Source organism: Rhincodon typus, chromosome 22 (assembly GCF_021869965.1).
Source record: "Rhincodon typus isolate 14 chromosome 22, sRhiTyp1.1, whole genome shotgun sequence".
In the NCBI taxonomy this organism is placed as follows: Eukaryota; Metazoa; Chordata; class Chondrichthyes; order Orectolobiformes; family Rhincodontidae; genus Rhincodon; species Rhincodon typus.
The window spans coordinates 49,537,546-49,561,874 of NC_063353.1; the positions used below are offsets into that span (position 1 = coordinate 49,537,546).

The window sequence follows — 24,329 nt, forward strand, 5'->3', positions numbered from 1 at the left end:
TCTGTTTGAAACCAAGTGAAAATAAACAATTTAAACAGAAAATTAATAATTTCCGAACTGTAAAGTGTGCTTAAACACTTCATGAACTAGATTATTGTTACTTCAGAGGTCTGCGAATATAAATGTGACTGATTTCTGCGAGTTGTTAGATGTGACGTAATCCTATTAAATTGATAGCATTTCATCAATTCCTTCTGCACAGTGTCTCATATGTTCCTTTACAATTACTCTTGGAGTAATTTGTTCCTCAAATATAGAGTGACTTTTAACATACAGAGGTGAAAGGATACCCACGTAGCTGCCTGCAGGGTTCCTGGGGCATTATTAATAAGAGGCTAGAATGATTTATTTTATTCTGCTGCAGGTCAGTAATTCCACAGTTTTATTTTTAACTGCCAAAATTGAGAGAGAGGAAAAATGGTGGCACATTTGTTCATATAATGATGTTATTGCAATGTCTTTCATCAACCACCATCATGTTATCCTTGTCTCTCACCCACTGTCCAGTTTTATGAGACTGCCCTAGTGTGATTCCTTGTAGTTGTTCAAATTCAGTTTGAACCTCTTCATCGATTGCTTCTTTTCTGCTCCCACACAGGTATCTCCAGAGTTGTTGAGGTTTGGACCTTGAAGTCCTCCTCTATCTTACATGTTGTCCTTTGGCAGTGTCATTTGATGAACCAGAGTCAATTTTCACAGATCTGTTGATGATGTAGTTTCACTAATTCTCTCAATCCATCACAAAGTTATGTTTTATCAGACTGCCTGTTAAGTCATGGAGGAGCTGAGTTGATTTAACTCTGGGAAGGATGAAGCAACTCTTTCTGCCACCGCTACAAATTGTGCATACTCCATTCTATTCCCTGTAAATTCTCTCGGGTTTTGGCCAACTGTATGAAACCTTGGCATTCTGTTCAACTCTGAGCTGCTTTTTAACCCTAAAAATACAGATTACTTTGACCATTTTTATTTTGAAATGGTTGTGGGCACTTATGGCAAACCCAGCATTAGTTACCCAAACCTAATTACTCTAACACAACTTGACCTGTCTGATCTTCCCTTACCCATGTGTCTACCGTTTAACAACTTGATTGTCCCAATCTCCTCCTGTTCTCTGCTGTCAAAAAGTTTCACTTTATTCGACATGTAGCTGCCTAGCGTTAATTCCACAGTAAGTACACATCCTTCATCACCCTCACTGATGGAATTAGCTGTCTGCTGACTAAGGTATTAGCTCCTCACCTTTTCATATCCACCCAATTCCTATAGTCTCCTCTGACCTCTAGCCTCATTTGGCAGCTCTCTGATTTTCATCTTTGCCTGTTTCTCTGCTATCCTATGACATGTCATTGGTGGTGGAGCAGTCAGATGCTTTGGCTCCACTCTGTGGAATGTAATTGCTAAACACCTCCTTTAAAATCCAAATCAAAACCTACAGTTTCAACAAGTATTTTCTTCCTGATCCAAGTACCTCCCACCATACCCAATTTCCACTTTTGTGCTTTTTTTTTCCATTTGGGCAGCAGCTTAGACATTTGCTATTCCAATGGGATTTACTGGATGACTTATTGACAGCTTGTTTCCACATAGTGGTGCAGTCAATATAAATATTGGGGTAACAGCCGTAAGTTATGTGCAGGGACTTTCAAATGTTTTTTTCATGAGCTGTTTTCGATGCAAGCTTCCATGGTGAAATCGTTGCTTCCATGCTGTTTAATTAAAAAAAAAATACAATTGTTGAAAAACACTTGTCTGAAAGGTCTTTGTCTTCTTTTGATTGGATGTTTTCAACCATTTATTTTAAAAATCTACATCAAGACATGAGAGAAAGACATTTTAAACAAGTAGATTAGGAATCCCTCTGATTGGTGAACTGCCAACTGAATTCCTCAATTCAGTAAAGATTTGAAAGTAGCAAATAAACCCCTCTGTTCCAGAAGGGAGGGAGTTAGAAACAGGAAACTATAGGCCAGTTAGTTTCAAATCTGCCATAGGGAAGGCATTAGAACTGATCATTGATGAGATTATAGCTATGAACTTTGAAAAACTCAAGGTGATCAGGAAGAGTCAGCATGGTTTTGTCAAAGAGAAATCATTGTTCTCTATTTTATTGAAATTCTTTGGATGGGTAACATGAATAGGGTGAAGGGGAGTCTGCAGATATATGGAACTTGGACTTCTAATAGACATTTGATAAGATGCCACATCAAAGGTTATTGGAGGAAGTATATGCTCATGGGTTGGGAGTATTACTGTGGATAGTGTTTTGGCTGACTTACCAAAACAGACAGTGCATATAAATGGTTCTATTCTTTGACAGGAGGTGATGAGTGGAGTTCCAGAGGGGTCTGCGTCAAGGCTTCAACTTTTAACAATTTGTTTCAATGACTTAATTGAGGGAAGTGACATTCTGGTTGCTAAGTTCATAGATAACACCAAGATGAGTAGGAAAGTGTATTGTGAAGAAGACACAAGGAGTTTGCATGTGGATATAGATTGGTGAGTGACACAACAAAAATCTGGCAGATAGACTATAATGTGGGAAAAAGTGTCATTGTTCAGTTTGGCAGGAAGAATGCCAAGAAGTGTATTACTTAAATGAGAACAATTGCAGAATTCTGAGGTGCAAAGCAATCTAGTTGTTCCAGTACATGAGTCTGAAAATGTTAGTTTGCAGCTATAGCACACATTCAAGAAGGTTAATGGGATGCTATTGCTGGTTATGAGAGGAATTGGACATAAAAGAAAGATGTAATGTTTCAGTGATACAGAGCATTGTGAGACCACATCCTGAACACTCTGCAGTTTTGGTCTCCTTTTTTAAGGAAAGATGTAAATATGTCAGAGGAGGTTTGTTGGATTGACATCTGAAATAAGTAGGTTGTCCTATGAGGAAAGGTTGAACCTGCTGGACTTTATCCATTGGAGTTCAGAAGAGTGAGGGGTGACTTAAGTGAAGTGTTTAAGGTCCTGAACTGTCTTGACAAGATGGACATGGAAAGGATGTTGCCTCATTTGGGTGAGTGCAGACTAGAGACTTTTGTTTTAAAAGCTGAGGTCACCGTTTCAGGACAGAGATGTGATTTTTTTGCTCTGAGGGTTGTGTGAATTTGGAACTCTCTGCCTCAGAAGGCAGTGGATGCAGCATCATTGGTTATTTTCAAATCCAGGTAGATTGATCTTCATTAGGCAGGAGATCAAAGGTTATCAGAGGTAGGTAGAAATGTTGAATTTGAAATATAAACAGATCAACCATGAACTTACTGAATGTCAGAGCAGGCTCAAGGGGCTGAATGGCCTACTTCAATTCTGTATTTATATCATAAAGTCATAGACATAGCTATGTGTGTATGTGATATTGGGAGGTAGGATGAGTGGCTTTTCAACTCAGGGAAGTTGGGTTAATGTTGAGTCAAGACTGATGTTTTGAGGTTCCTATGCAAAGTGATCTTTTATCTAAATTTGATTGAACAAAGGTATCCCACATAAGCCTCCTTTACTAAAGTTTAGCCTTACGCATGTTGCTGGAATCGATTAGAAAGTGCTTCAATTAATGTTTAGCTGTGCTTTACCCGATTTGGAAATGCTTCAGGTTGACGTTGTGTGCAAGAATCAAAAGCAGAATTTCATTCTGTGCCATCAAAATATTCATCTTGATAAGAACACAATAAAGTAAAAACAGTCACATGTTAGTGTGCTGTAAATTTAACTGCCCTATTATTTTCATTGCTGTACACAATAGAACCCTGTGGAATCCTGCTTTAGTTTGGATAATATGACAGCAGAACCGGATGAAAATGAGACAATGAGACCCTAACATCAACTGGGAGTTGCTTATTTTTTGCCAGCCAGGATCTGCCTCTGTCACAGTCAGATGATAATGATATTGAACCTGGTGATCACTGCCACTTCCTGTGGCCAAAATGGGGCAACGTTGCAGTTGGCCCCAGTAAATAGCAGCAATACCCTGACACAAATGGAGAGTAGGAATAAATGGGACATGTTCAGGTTGGTTAGCTGTAACTAGTGGGGTACCACAAGGATCAGGACTTAGGCCTCAAATATTTCCAGTTTATGTTTGTTTCTTATGTGAGAGGATTGAGTACAATGTATCCAGGTTTGTTCCAAAGACGATGCAGAGTGAAATGTGAGGATACAGTATCAGGAGGATTTAAAGAGGCTGCTAAAAAGATTTAGAAATCGAAATGAATGAGCAAGAACATGAAAGATGGGTTATAATGTGATGAAATAAGAAGTTATCTACTTTGTTAGCAAGAATAGAAAAAAACAGACTAATTTTCAAATCCCAAGAAACTGAGAAGGTACAGCAAGAATTTGAGAAGCAAATGGCATTTTAGCTTTTATTACAAGGCGTTTGGAGAGTAAGAGTTTAAAAAAAAAGGATGACAATAGTCTGAGATGAGATCCTGCCTGAAGGATTGTGTTACAGTGTTGGTTTCCTTTGCAAAAGAAGGAAACAATTTCCTGAGAGAGAGAGAGTCTGATGTAAGGTTGTGAGACTTTATTCTAGGATGAGGATTATCCTCTGAAGAGAGTTGGAGTATGAACGGATCCATGTTCCCTTGAGTTGGGAAGAATGAGATGTAATCCATTGAAATACAAAAGATTCTTAAGGGGTTTGATATTGTAGATGCTGGGGGGATGTTTCTCCTTGGCTCGGGAGTCCACAACTGAAGGTCATAACTTTTGAATAAGGAGCTAGTTATTTAGGACTGAGATGAGAATACATTTCTTCACTGAAGGTCAGTAAAATTTCAGAATTCTCTGTCTAAAGGCCTATGATTGTTCAACCGTGGAGTATATTCAAGACAGAGATCAGTAGATTTTTGGATATTGTCACAATGAAGACATGTGGAATGAGCTGCCAGAGAAAGTGATGGAGGCTGGTACAACTATAACATTTAAAAGGCATCTGGATGGGTACATGGATAGGAAGGGTTCAGATGGATTTGGGCCAAATGCTGTCAAATGAGACTAGATTAATTTGAAATATCTGGTCAGCATGGACAAGTTGGGCTGAAGCATCTGTTTCTGTGCTGTACCACACTGACTCTATGGCTCTATAAAGGGATTGAGTAAGAAGTAAGAGGTCAGACATAATTTTGCTGCATAATGAAACAGTCTGAAAAGGTCAATTGATTCATGACTGTTTCTATTTGGTATATTCCTTTCACAGGGTTAGATAAAGCTTCCTGTATTTGTGCTTAATAATAATGTTCAAAAAAGTAAGTTTTTACAAACATCCAACAGACTTTTCTTTTATTGAAGTGGCATATTTTGATTTCAGGAAATTCTTTAACAGAAACAAGCTGCAGCAGGTTGTTAAAGATCCTGAAATGAAACACTTATTGCTTCTGAGAGACAGTTCAGCCCAGACTGGCTCCAGTGTAAACTGAGAAAACACATCTCAGCTGGGCAGGTGGATTTGAAAGATATACAATGATAGGAGAGTAATCCACAGCTTTGCAGTTGAGAAATGAATGCTTGACTTAGAAAACACGCAACACTTCATTTAGTCAGTAGAGACGTCTCAGGCTTCAAAGTAGAGTACAAGCCCTAATTTTCAGTGGCTTTAATTGATAACTGATGCTAAGAGTAAAGGTGGCTACATTTTTGTGGCAACATTTAAATATTTTATTCTGAGGTTTTGAGATAACAAGTGGCAGTAGAAAGAGATTTGTGAAAAACATTAGCTTCAACTGACCTTTGTTGAAATAATTTTCAACAGTGCACGTGCTGAACATTCTTCTCTCTTTCTGGATCCCAAAGCCTTCATATTTAATTTCTCATCGCCAATGTGTTCGTCTGTACTTGTTGCTGTCCATCAGTTCTTCACAGCCATTCTTATTCCCTTCTGAAAGACAGCCGGTGAAACACAGTCAGTTGTGCGTGACCAGTCACACCTATAACACACACGGCAGACATTGCTGAGCTACCTGTTTGCAAGAACTTGAAATCTTAACAACTTCCACTGACAGCTCCTCTGTCTTTGTTGACCCTGACTGTGCCACACTCCTACTCGGCAGATGCAGGAGAAACCAAACAGATCCAGAAATTCTTCCAATTTAACACAGGCTTTTGCGCTTTCCATCTGCAGTTGTTCTAATTCTACAACTACCATAGCAGCGATTGTCACTGTCCTTGTTCATTCAAAATGCAAATGACTTTGGCATTGCACACCAATTATTATTTGTTAAGTGCCAAAAAAAATGCACACTTATCAAAACATTCCTGTTAGCTTCTAATCTTTGAATGGAGATAGTAGGAACTGCAGATGCTGGAGAATCTGAGATAACAAGGTGTAGAGCTGGATGAACACAGCAGGCCAAGCAACATCAGAGGAGCAGGAAACCTGACGTTTCAGGCCTAGACTCTTGTTCAGAAATTTCAGATATTTCTGAAGAAGGGTCTAGGCCCAAAATATCAGCTTTCCTGCTCCTCTGATGCTGCTTGGCCTACTGTGTTCATCCAGCTCTACACCTTGTTATCTCAATTTTTGAATGGAGTCAATTCTACAAGACTTCACACAAAGGAAGGGTCCTCTTTCACCATTTCCACTCAATGGAACTGTTGGACTATGAACTTGCAATTGCTCTCTGTTAACTGAGAGATACCTGTGAGAATTTACACTGTATAATTGTATATGAATACTGAAGAGAGAGAGCACATGTTTGCAAACTTAAAATTGTCTACTCCTGTCTCATAGTCAAATAAACATTCTGGAATCTGAGTGCATTTAATAGTTTTGTGATGCGAATTGCACTTGTTTAATAATTCCAATGCTGTATTCTCGAACAAAAGAAGATAGTTAAAGTAATGTAACACAATATTGAATCGTTTTTAAACTCCTACACTGCTAAACGAAGCAAGTTCTAAGAATGTAGAATTTTCACGTTCTTAACCTTTGGAGCTCAGTTTAAACAACCTCTTCTGGAAAGATTCCCCATTGTATGGAACTGAACTAGATTAGGTGGTTAATCTGCATCATATTGAGTGAAAGAAATTGCGATAAAAGATTGGATGGATGTACAGATAGTTTGCTTAGGGAGTGGAAGTTTTCCTTTGATGCAATTGAACACTGTCATGTGAGAATGGATTTGGAACGTATTGCTGCAACACTGTGGAACGAACTCTATCCTGGGTATAATCAAAGCTACATTTTTAACTCTGTGAGAAAAACAAAAAAGAAAAAATGTTCCATTCCTCACTGACATGTCTTGATAAAGACAAACTTCATGCAAATAGCCAAAGTGGGTCTTGGCTCTGAGTGTCAATCAGCCCACACATGTATCTGTAAATTCCAAACTCAGTAGCAGGACAAGAAAAAAAAAATTGTACTTAACTATGTCTTAAAGGTACTTAACTGATCCCAATCGGCCACCCATTGGCATAGATGACTTTACATTCCCGGCACACCAAGCAATTCAAAATAAACATCAAAGAATTATCTCTGTGGTTGCATATTGAATTTGTCTGTCAAACTGTCTTGTAATTTATATAAAGGGAGGTTGCTGATTTGAAAAAAAACTATATACATATTTCATTTTATTTAAAATAAACTTAACAATTCTGAAGTCCTGGTACTTGGATTTCTAGTTTAAAGATTAAGAAAACAGAGCTGTGGGTTTATCATAGAGATATTTGTGTTACAAACATATAACAATTTCCTCCATCTGGCATCTTAACAAAAACAGTTACGTTTTTATAATGATAGTGAAAAGAAGATTTTAAATTGAGCAATATATGTAGTTATATTTATTCCATTGTATTTATTCCCTTCCCCTCAACAAATGCTAATGGACTAATTTGTTTCTCTGCACTGTTATTTAATATGTTATAAATATTTCTTCTAGTGTCAGTATAAAAAATTATTTGACCAAATTGAAACATTAGTTGCACTGAAAGCATCTTGGGAATTATTGAGTTTTTCATGAGCAATTGTTATTCATCTTTCAAAGCATTATGTAGAAAATTATGGAAAGTGGTCATAAATTAAAGTTATTAAAAATCTGTCATGGGATGTTATACATCTGAGATATTTGTGCACTTATAAGTTGTATGATTTTAATGTTAAAAACATAAACTTCATATTTGTTTACTGAATGAGGTAACTACAAAACTAGTGCTTCAAAATCAAGTTCTCCAATAATTAAAGTTTTCTTAATAAGCACTTATCATAGTTTACAGATGTCACGATATAAAGTGTAACGCATTAACGATTTAAAAAGTGCTATCAATTTGTTGTAGGATTTATTCTTTGCACTTCTGAATTGCAGTATTTCAATTAGCACAAGAGCCCCTCATGGTTTATTAACCTCCATTTGTGCTGTTAATTACATGTTTATAAGATGAAGAAAAGGATAAGTAAATGACCAACGTTCCATCTATAGGAATTTTTTACAAAATGACAGATTATTTCCTTTCACTAAGCATCAAATATTCTAATGTAACAGAAATATCAACCAATTTTAGTCCTCGTCGTGCACTTCCCATCTTCAGCTTGTCTTTGCTTAACTACAAGAAGAATTTGCTGTCATTTTTGGACAACAAGCTTGTCTCTGTTTTAATCTGCTTGGCACATGCTTATTTAATAAGAAAGGAGTTTGATCCAAATATGTTAAGTATTTGTAAGTAGAATATACAATGTAGACATTCCTATGTTATATATCCTTGTGTATACTCCCCTCACCCCATTTTGTGAATCCCCAAAGCACCACTAGAAAAATAACCTTATTTCAATTAATCTCTGTTCGGTTGGAAGAAGTTAATGATGGTCAAATGTTTTTAAGCCCAGAACCTTAGTCGCAGGCTCTGTAAAGGAATATGGGCTGTACGTTAGAACCAAATCTAACCAATCAGCATTAACAGTTAATTTAGATCCTATTTCACAGTTAAAATTGAATTGTGCATCTTAGTAAATAGATGTTTTGCATTTTCAGGTTTCACTTTGATAGTTATCTGAGTATCGAGAAAACTGGTTAGGATTCAGAGGAACAGTGCAATTGCTGAACCACAAACGACCTAATGACATTTGAACTAAATTAAAAAAGTGTCAATATTATGCTTAAAAACAGTTTTTATTTCTTGGCTGATATTTCAGATTGTGTGGCCTCCAACACCCACCAGAAGAGATGAATGCAAATGGGCAGGAAAGGATCTTGTGGTAAGAATAACATTCTGCTAATATTCTAGTTTTATTATTTTGTGTATTGTGTTACACTGATATTGTAGTTTAGCAACAGGGCAAGCACATTGTCAGTATCAGTGAAACAGTATGTCTGGATAAACTGCTCACTTTGATGTTGAAGAATTGGATCATTAAATATTTTATTCAGAATACATGGTCAAACTGGACGATGCAGAATGACAGGTTGAGATTTTGTGATTACAATACACCTTTGAAGGAATGTTTAACCAGTAGCAAGAGGAAGATGTTGATAAATTAGTTTCCTATTCATAAACATTTTCCTTGCATTGGCATCAGGTGTCAACATTAACCTAAATTGTCAGGAACTCCTTCACTCTCTGTAAAGTTTCTTACAAAACCATTGTAAAATTCAACTGGTTAGAGAGTAGATAACCCTCTTTTTCTGGCAAGTAAAAATGGTCGACATTGAACAACAAATTCTTCTTCAGTTCAAAGTTGAAAGTATCCTCACTTCCAGCAGTAAAATTAGGAAAGGAATTAAATTTTAATATTAATAACACGGCAATGAAGATCTCACACAGTTATAGCATAGCCCCATTTTTGACGAATCAGTAACTGTTACCCAGGTCTTTATACATTTGTAAAGGATCCGTTTACAATGTTACTACACAAAGCACAGGGACGAGGTCTTTCCCATAAAGACTGCACTGAGTCCTTGCCAACCTGTTCCTCTGAATCATCACTATGAATATATTTGAAGGTGAGGAATTACTCACCTCTTGACCTAATTGCTACAACTTGCTTCATTGGCAATGGAGATGGTTTTAAATTTCAATCTGCAAGATAAGGTCCAAATTTTACATAAAACTAAACAGATTTTGTTGATGCCTTGGGGAAAACAAAATACAAGTTTCTGCCTGCCAGTAAATTATTTCAATATCTTGTTTCAACGTCTTTTAATTAACTGTGTTCTGACCTGCATTACAAGCAAATACTTCGGCTGAAGTATTGAGATAGTTTTCTTGGAAATATTTTGAAAGAAACAGTGATTCTCGTTTGCATAAATTAAAGCAATGATTTCTCCAGAAAAATATCTTAAAATCGGTTTGTTGAAATCTAATAAATTAAAATGTATATTAGTAAACAGATATAAACTTGTAAAACAAATTACTTGTAAAATATTTTATAAACCAAGCTCTGAGCATGAAATGTTCAGGGAGATCTAGTGACAGAGCCTTGGCATGGAAACCTTGAGTAAGAACATTTGTGCTAGAGTCTCAGCTGTTACTGAAACACTGCCCACTTTCATGAAGCAAATATTCACCGATCTGTTCTGGGTAACTGGAGGAAGCTGGGTGATGTAGTCAAGTCTTTCGTGAAGGGAAATGTGCCTGATCCAGTGCTTCCTCTCAGAAGCACACCTGTCAACTCATGCTGTTGATGACAGCAGTGGTGGAGCCAATACCTCAGATGGTTCAGTGCCTCTGTGTTCAAGAGGAGGTCACATGCAGACATTCTGTCTCTCAGTCAGCATGTGTGTGTGCCACATGATACATCCCTGGCTATCAGTCACACTCACCACATGTCATAGCTGACTGTCTCAGTGCCACTTTGTGGATGTCAGGGGCCTTAGATAACAGCCATTAGGAGTTGTACTTATTTTTATACCTTTAATGAGCAGGTTCAACTATTTCGTCTTAGGCATTTTGAGGATCTCATCCAGGCAATTAGAGAAGTGGTCATTGAGATGTCCAATAATAGAAAGCAGGAACAGGAATCTGAGGGCAGGGAAACAGCACCAAAACCAGCCATGTGATTCACTGAGGCTAGGAATATCAGGAATAGACAATAATTACCTAACGCTTGGAAGGCCCGATGAGATTTTGAGTATTTCTTAATCACTGATGAATCAAGTTGAATATCAAGAAGCTTTTGGGTGTTCTCGAGTAAACCATTTGTGCGTTGATCTCATGGGCAGCTGCCTGTTTTAGCTGTGGGAGTGATTGTTTTCTTTTGCCTCTTGGACAGGAGGCAGTAATTAATATGCAGTCAGTATTTACAGGCTATAAAAGGTACTGCTGCTGCAGTTACAATAGATCAGTATGTCTGCTTGTTTATTCATCGATTCTGCCAGCAGCTTTATTTGTGCTAACTGAAGGATAAGCTGCCACAGAAATAATAGCCCAGGATTTGACTACCGGAGAGTCCTTCCAGAACCACAGACTGGGCTTGTTCCTCAGGACCCTAGGGAATCCCAGACATAGCAGACTCCTTGGGAATTCCTGGGGAGATTGAAGATTCTGATGAGCAACTCCTTTGTGACTGGAACCCTTTGAAAAAAGCTTTCAATGTTGGAGAATTCTGACTGTGCGGCCTCTGTTAATAGATGCCCAGGAATGAGTAAAACATTTTTAAAGAAAACCTGACTCTGGCAATTAATCAGCTGACCCCAAATAGAGTCACAGAGTCATATAGAAACAGAAACAGACCCTTCGGTGCAACCAAGCCATTCCAACGAGGTTTCCCAAACTAAAATAGCCCCATTTTCCTGCATTTGACCCATGTCTCTCTAAACCTTTCCCATTGATGCGCATGTTCAAATGTCTTTTCAAATTTGTAACTGTACCTGTATCTACCACTTCGTTTGCCAGTTCATTCCACATATGAACCATTCTCTGCATGAAAATGTTGTCCCTCAGGTCCCTTTTAAATTTTCTCCTCTCACCTTAAAAAGATGCCCTCTCTCCCCAATCCCAGAGAAAAGACCTTTGCTATTCACCCCATCATGTCTCACAATAATGCCCACCCTCCCAACAAGTACACCTCCCCAAAAGCTCCTACACTGCACTGACCTCTGATAATCAACTCTCCCCATCCCATTCCCCCACATTCCCTGCTACCAGCCTAAGGCTCTGGGACCAAACAACAACACATGCCACAGAGCCTGACAACTCCTTCCTCCACCAGCTCCGACATCCACTGAGTCTTTTGGCTTCAGCATCCCCCCATCCCTGACCTACCCTAAGCTCCATCACTTACCTGGCACTCTCTTTACCTGACACTGTTTTTACCTGGCACCCAATTTACCTGATATTCTACCCACCTAGCACCTTCCTACCTGGCACCCTATGTAGATGGCACCGTGTCCAGCCAGGACCATATTTAGCTGATACCTTACCCCAGCTGACATCCTAACCTGTAACTAACAGGCACGCTTACCCTACACTTTGCTTACATACATGCCCTTTGACAGGGACTGTCCCAGTGTCAGAATGTGCTTCTGGATATTTAAATTCCAGAACATGGCACAAAGCCTGCTGCAGAAGGGGATGTGGTTTGACTTCTCCTAACTATCCCACTCTTTGGGAGATCTCTTTTCATTTCAGCAATGCTCTGCATTTCTGAAAGAGTTGTTCTGAACGATCAGAATTCCTGGTTAGAAGTATGGAGCTCAGGACTAATGGAGAAAAATAGGATTTAGTGACAATTTTACTGTGAGTACCACTCCTCAGAGCACCCAGGCGAATGTCTCACTCACTTTCAGGACCTTTGATATTTAATTTAAAGAACATTAATCATTGACATTTGGGGGAAGAAGATGTTATTTGTCAACATTGCATTGTTTCCTTTTTTCTGTCTAGTCCATGACACTGTCTAATGTGAGATCGATGTCAAATGTAGTTTAACGTAGAACTGTGAACCTGCTGGCAGGTAGTTGTTGTCTAAATGTGAATTTTCTGAAGAAAGCATTGGTGAGACGACGACAGGAAAAAGTGTTACTAAAAACACAGCAGGATTCAAAAATGCATAAATAGCTTCAGATTTTAACAACATTTATGACTTGGATCAGACTCTGGTTTAGCACATGGTTTTTGAAGAAGCTATATTTAATGTAATGGCCTGTCTTACTCTTTTTCAGTTGTGAACTGACCAGCTTGTGCATCACCAGTGCTTTGTGTTTCATTGTGCATTACTAGCATCCACACTTATTTTCTTCAATTCCCAATGTTGTATGTGTGGGCAACTTAAAACTACGGGGACCAGGCAAATTGCACCTGCCTTTAGTTAGAATACATTTTCACTAGCTGATGTCCAAAAACTGACTGGTGCATTTTAGAACATTCCAAAGATGGTCTACACCTACTCGAGTTCTTTGGGAGGTAGGATACCCCTTTTTGACTAAAGTCTTGGGAAGTCTTTTGGGACAAGTGAGGTGTCATTTGGGAGAGATACAGTGCCATTCAGAATTACTAAAGGAGACACAAAGGTAAGTGCAAAGTGGATAAAGTCACAGGAACTGTCAGGTTTATTGGAAATGTCAAAGCAATATGTCAAGAGATCTGTCAAGCTGTCAATTTATTTAAATCTCCCATCTTTTCAATATTGAAGAAAATCAACTGTCAGCATTGTTAAAAGATGCATGCTATTTCACCCTGCCTGTTGACATAAGCCATTATAGGATTTGTACTGCATGGTTGAATTCACAAACTGTAGGTGTCAAAGTGCATTATCTGTCGGTTCACAATTCGATTGACAGCTCCAAATGTCTTTGAACTGGGATAATGAATGTAAATGATTATTTTATAAACCATTAAATACTTGAAGGAAGTTAAACATATATTAATTATGGAATATTAATCATGAGAATTTTTATAAGAAGTATTAAATTCATCAATAGCTAATGATTTATGATATTGCTTTGATAAAAAAGTGAAAAGGGTGTGTTCAAGTTTCTTTTCAACTGTCAGAATTTTTTCTGGCACAAGATAAAGGTATCCAATAGAAACCACTTCAAAGGTCTCCTCAAAACCAAATTCTGGCATTATTAAAAGTAAATAAGTTCACCTCTTCAGTGATCTGGCAGTAACCAGCATCAGAAAGTGAATGCTCTCACCACAACAATGCAGACTCAAGCCAGACTGGACTTTGAAAGTGAAATGTTGATACTGTCACCCAGTATTCCATAGACTCTCACTATAACTGACCCAACATTGGAATGCTGATTCCTTTTATATGTAACTCTACTTCCTCACAATCTCTGTCCAAATGCACCCAATTATATTTGAGCTTCAAGAATTCAAATCCTTAAAGTGTACAAAGAAAATCATTCAAAATTTGAAACATTCAACATAAAAATTATTCCACAAATGTCAAGAGGCTCCTTACTAAATGGTTCTGATGTTTGTCTATGATGATTGACACTTACTTTGACAGAATTTATCCTTGGAATTCTTTTTTTCTACCAGATTTAAAAAAAAATTCTGGTGGAGAGCATGAAGTAGCTTTCTGTCTGTAATGTCCATGTTAATCACTTTGAGAAATATTCTAAACGTTGCTATTGTTATATAGCATTATAACAACATCTTGAAAACTGTTCAATCACATCGAGTTAAACAAATAACAAGCTTGGATGCTTGACTAAAAGCAAAATATTGCAAATGCTGGAAATCTGAAATATACACAGAACGCTGGAAAAGCTCAGCAGATCTTCCAGCAGCCATAGAGAGAGAAGAAGGCTGAGAGGAGATCTGAGAGGTTTTCAAAATCAGAACAGGCTGAACAGAGTAGATAGGGTGAAACTATCTCTGCATGTAAAAGAAAAACAAGAATGAGAGGGAATAGGTTAAAACTTATATGCAATGAATGTAGGGTGATGTGAGTAGTTAGGGTAAAGAATGCATTGCCTGGAAATGTAGTGGAAGCAGGTTCAAATGAGCCATTCAAGAGGGCATTAGCTTTTTTTGGATAGTTGTATTGTGCAGGAAAATGGGAAAGGCAGGAGATTGATACCAGGTGATAGAACCAGTGCAAGCTGCTGGGCTGAATGGCCTCCTTCAGCATTGTATTATATCTGTTATTCTGGGAAACAGAGTTAACGTTTCAAGTCTGGGATGCCTCATCTTCAGAAACTTGAATACTTGTTCACCTGTTGCTTAATTAACAAAACAATCACCCTAAAATAAGTGATAGGGATGGGTTACAATACGTTTACAGATACATTTTGCTGAGGTTTTAGGGACATCACCTCCACTGCTCATTGCTGCCTTGGAAGCTCAGAGAGTTGGCATCTTGGCTGAGTGGTTTATTGTCACATCATTCCGCCCCTTTTTTTGGATGTAGAGCCTCAGAAGGGCTGGTTCAGTGTGACTGTAGTTCCACAGGAGTGTAATCTGCTGAGCTCCGTCAGGGGTGCTCCCAAAAACCCACGTCCCACAGGATGCCCTCACCTTTCCCCTTCATCCAGCAGCTCCACCTTACTCCCACCTTCACTACCAGATTACCATCACTGCAGTGAAATTGTTCCACAGCCAAGAAAACCCCAAGTAAATATTTCTAATGAGAAGTCAGAAATCCATTGTAGGAAGCAGAAAATAGACTGACAAACCCAGAATTTAATCAACAACTAACAAAGACAGACAGTAACTAGTTTGCATATAATGGATGAACATTTTTAAATAGCTTGCCTGTAGGGTTCTTGGTGCCTCCTAACACCATGTTGAACAAATTCATTATGTTCCTTTTGATTCATTCTCAGGCAGTGAGAATTTCTGTCGAGGGAAGTATTCATTCTCGGTCACTTTAATAACACAGTCATGAACTGCCTCCCTGATAATTGAGTTCCTCGTAACCATTTCCGGGGGCAGTTAAGAGTCAAGAGTAGTGGCATGTTTGTCAGACCAGGCAAGAAAGGCAGATTTCCCTTCCCTAAATGACATTAATGAATGACAAAGTTTATTTGCAACAATCTAGTAGTTTTTGGGTCACTGTTATTCCGACTAGCTTTTTCGTTCTGCATTAATTTAATTAGGTGAATTTAAATTCGGATGTTATTCTGACACTTTTTAAAAATTCATTCATGGGATGAGGGCATTGCTGGCTAGGCAGCATTTATTGTGAATCCCTAATTACAGAGGGCAGTTAAATATCAACCATGTTGCGGTGGGTCTGGAGTCACATGTAGGCCAGACCAGGTAAGGATGGCAGTTTCCTTCCCTAAAGGACATTAGTGAACCAGATGGGTTTTTCCAACAATTGGCAATGACAATGACAATCAATTCATGGTCATCATTAGATTCTTAATTCAGATTATACTTTTTTATTGAATTCAAATTCCACCATCTGCCATGGCAGGATTCAAACTTGAGTCCCCAGAAATTTATCTGGGTTTCTGGATTAACAGTACAGCAATAATACCACGAGGCTATTGCCTCCCCTGGCCTGCTAAGCTGAATCTTTAGTAACATTTACATCTATAAAACCGGTTCAGTGTGAACAGACTCTAGTTGCCTGTCTTGCGGTTTAGACTGACCTGGTAGTGATTTAAAGACAAAAATAGTATCAAGATTCGTACTTAATAAAAACCTAGAATTAAAAGCTCATCGAATGGTAACCATGTAAGCATTGTTGATTTCATAAAAACCCATCGGTTCACTCATGTCCTTTAGGGAAGGGAATCTGCCATCCTTACCTGGTCTGGCCTACATGTGACTCCAGACCCACAGCAATGTGGCTGACTCCTAAGCAACCTCTGGAATGGCCTAACAAGTCACACAGTCCAAAGGCAATTAGGGATGGGCAATAAATGCTGGCTCATCCAGCGATGCTCATATCCTGTGAAAGAATAAAAACAAATCGAAAAACTAAATTTCAAGCCCTCAATTTGTAAGTAATACTGTAAATAGGCACGAATAAGTTGAACGTTCACAGTTGATAATATTAGTAGAATAAATCTAAGTCATTAGCTTTAATAACTCCACTCAAAGCATTCATTGTTATCTTTGTACCTTTGAATGGATTGAGATAACAAAAGGCTTGAGATAGATCAACGGGAATGATTTATGTTTAAATTAGAATTACCATGCATTACTTGAACCCTGCTGTGAACTTCAGCAGGGTTTTAGATATTTTCTAATCAACTTGTTCACTGGTGTCCACGTACACCAAAAACTGACTTGCATCAATAGCTTGATAAGGCCTCAAATAAAGTAAACTATTTGTTTTGAGAGGAATATTGGAAAGTGACAAAGTTATGCTCAATCGGAACCAAATCTTGGTTAGACCACAACTAGAGTACTGTGCACAGATCTAGATGCTGTTGTATAAATGGATATAGTGGCACTGGAATGAATGCAGAAAAGATTTACAAAGATGATGCAATATGTACGGAAACATGCTGAAATAATATCAGAAAAAGTTAATGTCTCAATTTCTGACAAATTACTCTCTGAGTGAGGTAACACAGGTTGTTCCTATGCAAATTCAAGTAGCTGCCCAGTCTCCTTCTGGACGTTGCCTGACCTGCTGAGTATTTGCAAGGTGTATGTTTACTGTCTAATAGCACTTTCTGTACCAGAGTTCCCAACTTCTAGCATGTGAGCCTGGTGACAATATATTCCACAAAAATTCAATTATTTCTATCTGTTTAAAATTCTGAATGAAACAAACTGAGTCAATTCATATGTCAAGCTGGTAAAAAACAAAGTCAAAATACTGAATGATTTTTAGTTAAAAGGGATCTGCTTAGTTACAGGACTGTTTCAATTTGATCATGTGAATTACAATAATTGGCATGAAATATTCATTGCACTGTCCCTGCCTTCCATTCAATCTCATTCTACATTCATGTTTCACTTTACATGTTTCCCAGACTGAGAAAAATGTGTCATTAATACTCATTTCACAGATAATCTATCCAGATGGAAAAGATTATTAACAATAATAAATATAAAAACAAAATAAGTGTTTCAACTATTGGAATGAAATTGGCTTTTTCATCAAAATCAACTTCTAACTTTGCTCTGTCAAAATATTTAATTATCTTTCAACAATAAAGGTGGTTCATGTGGCATTAGTGGGGAGAAGCATGCAATTCCATCATTCCTCTATACCTGACTGGGTCTAATGGTCCATGTGTTACAGTAACAGAGGAACAACCACCAGTGAGTCTTAACAAGAGGTTCTTGTCTGAACAATATGTAGTTTATTGTATGATAATAATCAGGTACACCTTAGATTCGCTTGTTAGATGTTGTTGATAAGACTCCTGGGATCAGTAGCACCTTGCTTCTGAATCAAAAGATTGTGGGTCCTGGAGTCAGTTGGGAAACTGGAATATACATGGTCGATGTTAACCCTCACACATTAGTACAGTGCCCTGTCAGAGACAGTCTTTCAAATAAGATAACTCCTCTGTCATCTTAGTGAACATAAGACTGCTGGGAGATGTTTCTGTCCACTTTGAGACCAGGCTGTATGACATCATCAGATTGGGTGGAGCTTAATGCAGTCTTCAACATTAACCCTTTCTGCGCTATTACCTTGCACTACAGAGCACAGAAGGCCAATTAGTATCTGCAAAAGAACATAGTTTCAGTAGCATTTTGTACTGTTTCAAATGAAGGATTGTTCCATGTGTTGTAAACCTTTCTCCCCTCTGATACCAAGGGCCTGCATATATCCTCAGTATTCTCTGTTTCTTTATTCAGATTTCTGATTCTATTTGGCATGAATTGTAACTCTCAAAAAACTGTAATTTGAGTCAAATGTTAAATTTAGCAAAATTTCAAAGGTGACCCCAGCTAATCTTCATTCTATTGACTTCTGGGTTCAAAGGAGGCAGACAGAACATAGCCAATCTGTTCCCAAGGCCTGGTTGCCCAATGAAATTTTATAATCAGGCTGAAAGCCTCACATTGGAGCTGCCTTCCAGCTTTAACCGTGGTCTGCCTGGTTTCCTGTGCCTCCTGACAGCTCCATGTGAGTTGATGATGACAGCTTAGGGAAGAAAGGCCTTCCAGCACTGCAGTGGCATGAGAGAAGGAGGAGAGCTTTAGCTAAATCCAATAGTTTTATCATCCTCCGACATGTGGGTCTCTCACCTTATCATATCCCAACGTCCTGGATTCAGGGTTCTGGGTCCTGCCACCACCCTCTGTGTTCCTATTCACGGGCTGTATTCTCTCTTCCTGGTCCTGGAAAATACACTGAAGTGCTTCCTGTTGATGCTCAATTCAAAGCCAGGCCTCTTGATGTCAGAGCAAGGATCCTGGCAAAGAAAAGAGTTGCATGCTGTGGTATTAAATCTGTAGGGACTGCCAAATTTCCTCTTCCAAACTCTGAACTCCACCCACCCACACAACTCACCCCTGCAAATATTTGGGCTCTATATCTAATTTTCTCTCTGTTCATTTGTTCCTTTAAATTGCCCGCAATCTAATGCAACCAGGTTTGTGGTTGATCATCTGTAAGCTATCAAACCTGTGTGCTCTGAACTGGGTGCTATGATTCCTTGAGCTATTATTAGGGTGACATCTTGTGATATTGGATGCTGTTTAATTATAAGTACAGGTCAAAAGGCTCAATTAATCTCTTTGGCTCATTCTTCCGTAGAAATCCTGGTTCCTATCAAGAGACATCCAACAATCTCTAAAACCTAATGCATTTAACTCTCTCCTACCCTACGCAGATGACCAGTTCAGGTATTAATCGCTTTATGTAAAGAATTGCTTCCTAACATCAACTTACCTTCTACCAACTGAATACTCCATGCTTTGTCTGTCAGGCATAATTAAGTTTGAAATATTATAGTATTGTGCTAACTTTGTGAATTTCCATCTCTTGGTTGCCTGGTCGAAGGACATGGGAACACCACCACCTGCAAGTTCCCCTCCAAGGCACTCACCATGCTGACTTGGAAATATATCGCTGTTCCTCTAATGTCACTGATTCAAAATCCCAGAATTCCCTCCTTAAGCACATTGTGGGTCCATCTACAGCACATGGACTGCAGTGGTTCAAGAAGGCAGCTCACCACCACCTTCTCAAGGGCAACAGGAGTGGGAAATAAATGCTGCCCAACCAGTAATTCCCATATCTCTACTTTCTGCCTGATGTTAACGAGCCAGAATCCTTAAGTATTGTTTGAGTCACAGACTGCCCATTCTATATATCTCGAGATATATCGCAGTTTACTTGTCCACTTTATGTGTCATAGTACATGAGATAATGTGACTGACTGTGACAATGTAAAAGCAACTTCATGATTCCCACTCTCTAGTCCTTAAGCCTAGTAAATGTCTTTCTCTTAGCTCCTTATCCAAATTCCTTCTGAAAGCTATGATTAAATCTGTCATGATTAAATCCACAATGCATTCTAGATCCTAAACACTCACTCTGTAACATTGCCTGTTAAGAAGTTATAAGATAACAAGGTGTAGAGCTGGATGAACAAAGCTGGCCAGGCCTGTTCCTCTGATGCTGCCTGGCCTTCCTGTGTTCATCCAGCTCTACACCTTGTTATCTCAGACTCCAGCATCAGCACTTCCTACTATCCCAGTTAAGAAGTTAGTAGTCTATAGAAAGCAATTTTCCTTTAGAAGCTGAAATTTAACATGGAGTGCTGCACTGCCACTGGTGCTATCTTTCAGATGAGACATTAAACAAAACTTCTATATTCTACCTTCATCACCTCTGCACTGCAGGGAAGTATCCCCCTCCCCTCTCTACCACCCTAGTCAAACAGCCATTTCTTGAGCTGTCGGTTCCATCTCTTCCTGCTTAGGGCTCTGTGTCATCCTGTACAGATACCCAAATCCCAACTGCAAATGCTGATTTCTGTGAGGATAACCTGAGGGACTTGTGCCTTTTGGGTGACGTTTTCCTGTCTGTCCGAGAGACTGCAGGTCATCAAAATGATGTAGACAAAACTGGAGAAAGAGTTACATTTTTATAAAACCTTTCACCACGTTGAAATATTACAAAACATGCCACAGAGAATAGAGTAATTTTTCAGTCACTGTTGTAATGTGGGGAACACAGCGACCAATTTGTATGCAGCAAACTCCCACAAACAGATTGGTCATTTATATCAATGTTGGCTGAGAAATAACATTTCGTTTTCTGTCCTGTCTGAAAAATGACAGGGCATTCCACATAAAACTTCATCCTGGATTTTGTGCCCAAGTCTTTGGAGAACTGACAATCTTCTAAATCAGATACAAGACCATTACTGACAGAGCCAAACCTGGCACCTAACAGAGGCACACAATGGAAGAGAATGTAGTAAAGGATGAGTACATTGTAACCCAGTCCCAGATAACCATGCTGTGTTTGTCAGTGAGAGAATTAAATGGAAAGGGAAATGAATAGAAAACACCTAAGCAGCTTATGTATGCAGTTCTCTAATGTCAATGTTACTTGTAGAAAACAGATTTTAAGATATTTTTGTCAACTTTATTTTGGATTAGTTAAGCCAAAGCTGAAGTAAATTAACTAGCATCTCATTCAAGACTTTCCAAACTAAATTTAAATGCATTTTCCCGAAACATTGTACCAAAAGTTATATCCAGCTGCTCTTGTACTCATCCAGATGGCTTTATTCTCTTCCAATTTGCTTCTGTGTAGAGCATGTTTGTACAGATGTCTTTGTGTTTTTATAACTGGGTAGGAAAACTTGTATGACACTCCCTAATCAGTGTTACAGATCTTAAACATTTGTCTGGGGATTAGCTTGAGTGTTACCTCCTAAAAATGTTCGTGTGGACTGTCACTAGGCCTCATGATACACGTAAATCCTTTTCTAGCCAAAGCATTCCAATTATCATTAAGAAAACTTCCTTGACGTTTTGGTAAGTGTTAAAGGAAATGTTTGGTATCTTCAACAAAGTAAAGCTGCTCTCTCAGCACAAATTAATTTGTTACTGCCTAATTGTACAAAGGACATCAGACGAAAAGATGGTTCAGGCCAATGTAAAGGTGACACTCTATGATTATCAAACCAACTATCAAAAAAAGCCTAGGGAATCAGGGATTCAAAGTTAATGCTTGTTATTATAAGCTGTAAAAGATCAGGGCATCAAAACTGTAGTTTCTATGTGTAGAGGAATTCAGGAGGATTCAATTGCACTCTACTGTCTTCATTGAGAAGATGACAGGTCCTTTGTAGTGCAGCTGATGCACACATTTTTACATCAATTTTCCTATTTTTGGTTTGTTCCTTTCAACAAAATATAATGTAGAAATAATAACTGGAGATAACGTGGCATGATTGATCATTTCCCTGCTCCCTGTCCCTCCATTCATTCACATAGACATTATTGAGCCGACTGCATCATTTTATTATCTAAAATACCTTCAATATTAATATCACTTTGTAAGCCAAAAGAATTTTGCTGATGTACATGTAATATTGTCTATAAAATAATGGTTACAGCACCAAAAGTAATGAATTCAGTGAAGTTTCAATACAACAGTGAGATACGATTAACTGTAATAAATGTGGTATTTCATTGGCCTTGCCAACTTTAGGACATCCTCAGATGTGAGGATGTGAATAAAAACCGAAATAACTCAAGATGCTGAAAATCAGAAACAAAAACAGAAGTTGCTGGAAAAGCTCATCAGGTCTGACAGCTTCTGCAGAGAGATATCAGAGTTAACATTTTGGGTTGAGTGACCCTTCCTCAGAACTCAAGTGAATAATCTCTTTGATATAAAAGTAACAAATTTATCTCACTGCATCCCCAAGTTATTTAGTATTTATGAGTTTATTTGTTTCATTTCAATTGCCCTCTAGTGTAGCATTTCCATTTATGGAAATGACTAGGAGCTAAATGCCCTGCTTTAGGATGGATACATCATGCGTTCGATTCCCACACCAGCTGAGACTGCCATGAAGGACTCTCCTTCTCAACCTCTGCTCTCACCTGAGGTGTGGTGACCCTCAGATTAAGCCACCACCAGCCATCTCTCTCATGAGAGAACAGTCCACTGGGAGTATGGGAACCTTACCTTTAACCTTTCTTTACATCTGCAAAGATGCTCAAGTCAAAATTACTGGCAACTAAACCGGAAATAATGGCCTGGTGATATCTGGGAAACATTCTAAACCACAATGATTGTCCATTCTTAAATTAAACAGGACAGAAACAAACATTTAAATTTTGCAATGTTATACTTATTAAATCTGTTTTTTGCTCTGTGCCTGTTCATGTAATAGATGTGGATTAATTGAAGATGTTTCAGAAGAAAGCAGTAGCAATGATTTTGGGACTTTGAGCACAAAGAGACTTCCCAAATTGAACTTGTTTTGATTCACGATAAAGGATTATTGAGAAAATGCAGAAGTAAATGTAAACTATTTGATCAGTTGTTGAGCACAGAACTTGAAGAGCCGAGCAAGTCAGATTAGAGCCAGAAGTATATGGGCCACAGAATAATGGTTATGCAGAAGGGTGGCTCAGTGGCTCATTGGTTAGCACTGCTGCCTCACAGCGCCAGGGACCCAGGTTCGGTTCCACCCTTGGGTGACTGTCTGTGTGGAGCTTACACATTCTCCCTGTGTCTGTGTTGGTTTCCTCTGGGTACTCTGGTTTCCTCCCACAGTCCAAAGATGTGCAGGTTAGGTGGATTGGCCATACTAAATTGCCTGTAGTGTTCAGGGATATGTAGCTTAGGTGGGTTATAGGGGGATGGGTCTGGGGGGATGCTCCAAGGGTCGGTGTGGACTTGTTGGGCCGAAGGGCCTGTTTCCACCCTGTAGGGATTCTATAATTCAGAACAGGATCCAAAAGACAGCTAGCTGTTGGTGTATTTCAGGGTGAATGCAGATCACTGTCTGAAAAAGAATGGATTTGGACATTCTAATGATCTGTATAATGCAGGCAATGTACAACTGAAGTTGGCATTATTTAGATTGGTTTCAGGATGTTGGGTATGGTTGGTGGTGGTTTCAGTTCTGTTGAGTGGGATGTGACGGTATGAGGATGTATACACTGAAATTTTGTTTGACAACTTGTGTATCAGGAGCAGTTATACCTCATTATCCCTTGATCAGTACATGGATGCAATGGAGTGAGTCAGTGAGTGGAATCTTGTAGCCTTACTGTTTAAAGGGGCAGTAGGACCACAGATTTCTGAGATCAACCCATCTGCATCATCTTCCTGGAGCAAGCCAATTAACAGGTTTCCTCTTGGAGTCCATCCAATAAAGGATGTGAGTTGGTAAGGAAGTGAAAAAGTGAATGGGGACACTCGAGGCTTTGGGCTGTTCGGAGGGATGGGCATTGCCGCTGTAGGTGGTGAAACCATGAGAGTGTTTCAAGATGTTTGTACTTTCTGAAGACTGCAAAAGAAAAGCTTAAAATAAACATTTTAATTTTCC

General features: G+C 38.7%; 1 protein-coding gene across 1 annotated transcript in view; it reads left to right on the forward strand.

The window, feature by feature from the left end:
* sema3ab (sema domain, immunoglobulin domain (Ig), short basic domain, secreted, (semaphorin) 3Ab) overlaps positions 1–24,329 on the forward strand; it is a 151,504-nt gene that overhangs the window by 11,454 nt on the left and 115,721 nt on the right. The window contains exon 2 of the mRNA XM_048610187.1: positions 9,122–9,184. Coding sequence (XP_048466144.1) covers positions 9,122–9,184 — 63 coding nt within the window. The remainder of the gene's footprint in view (positions 1–9,121; positions 9,185–24,329) is intronic.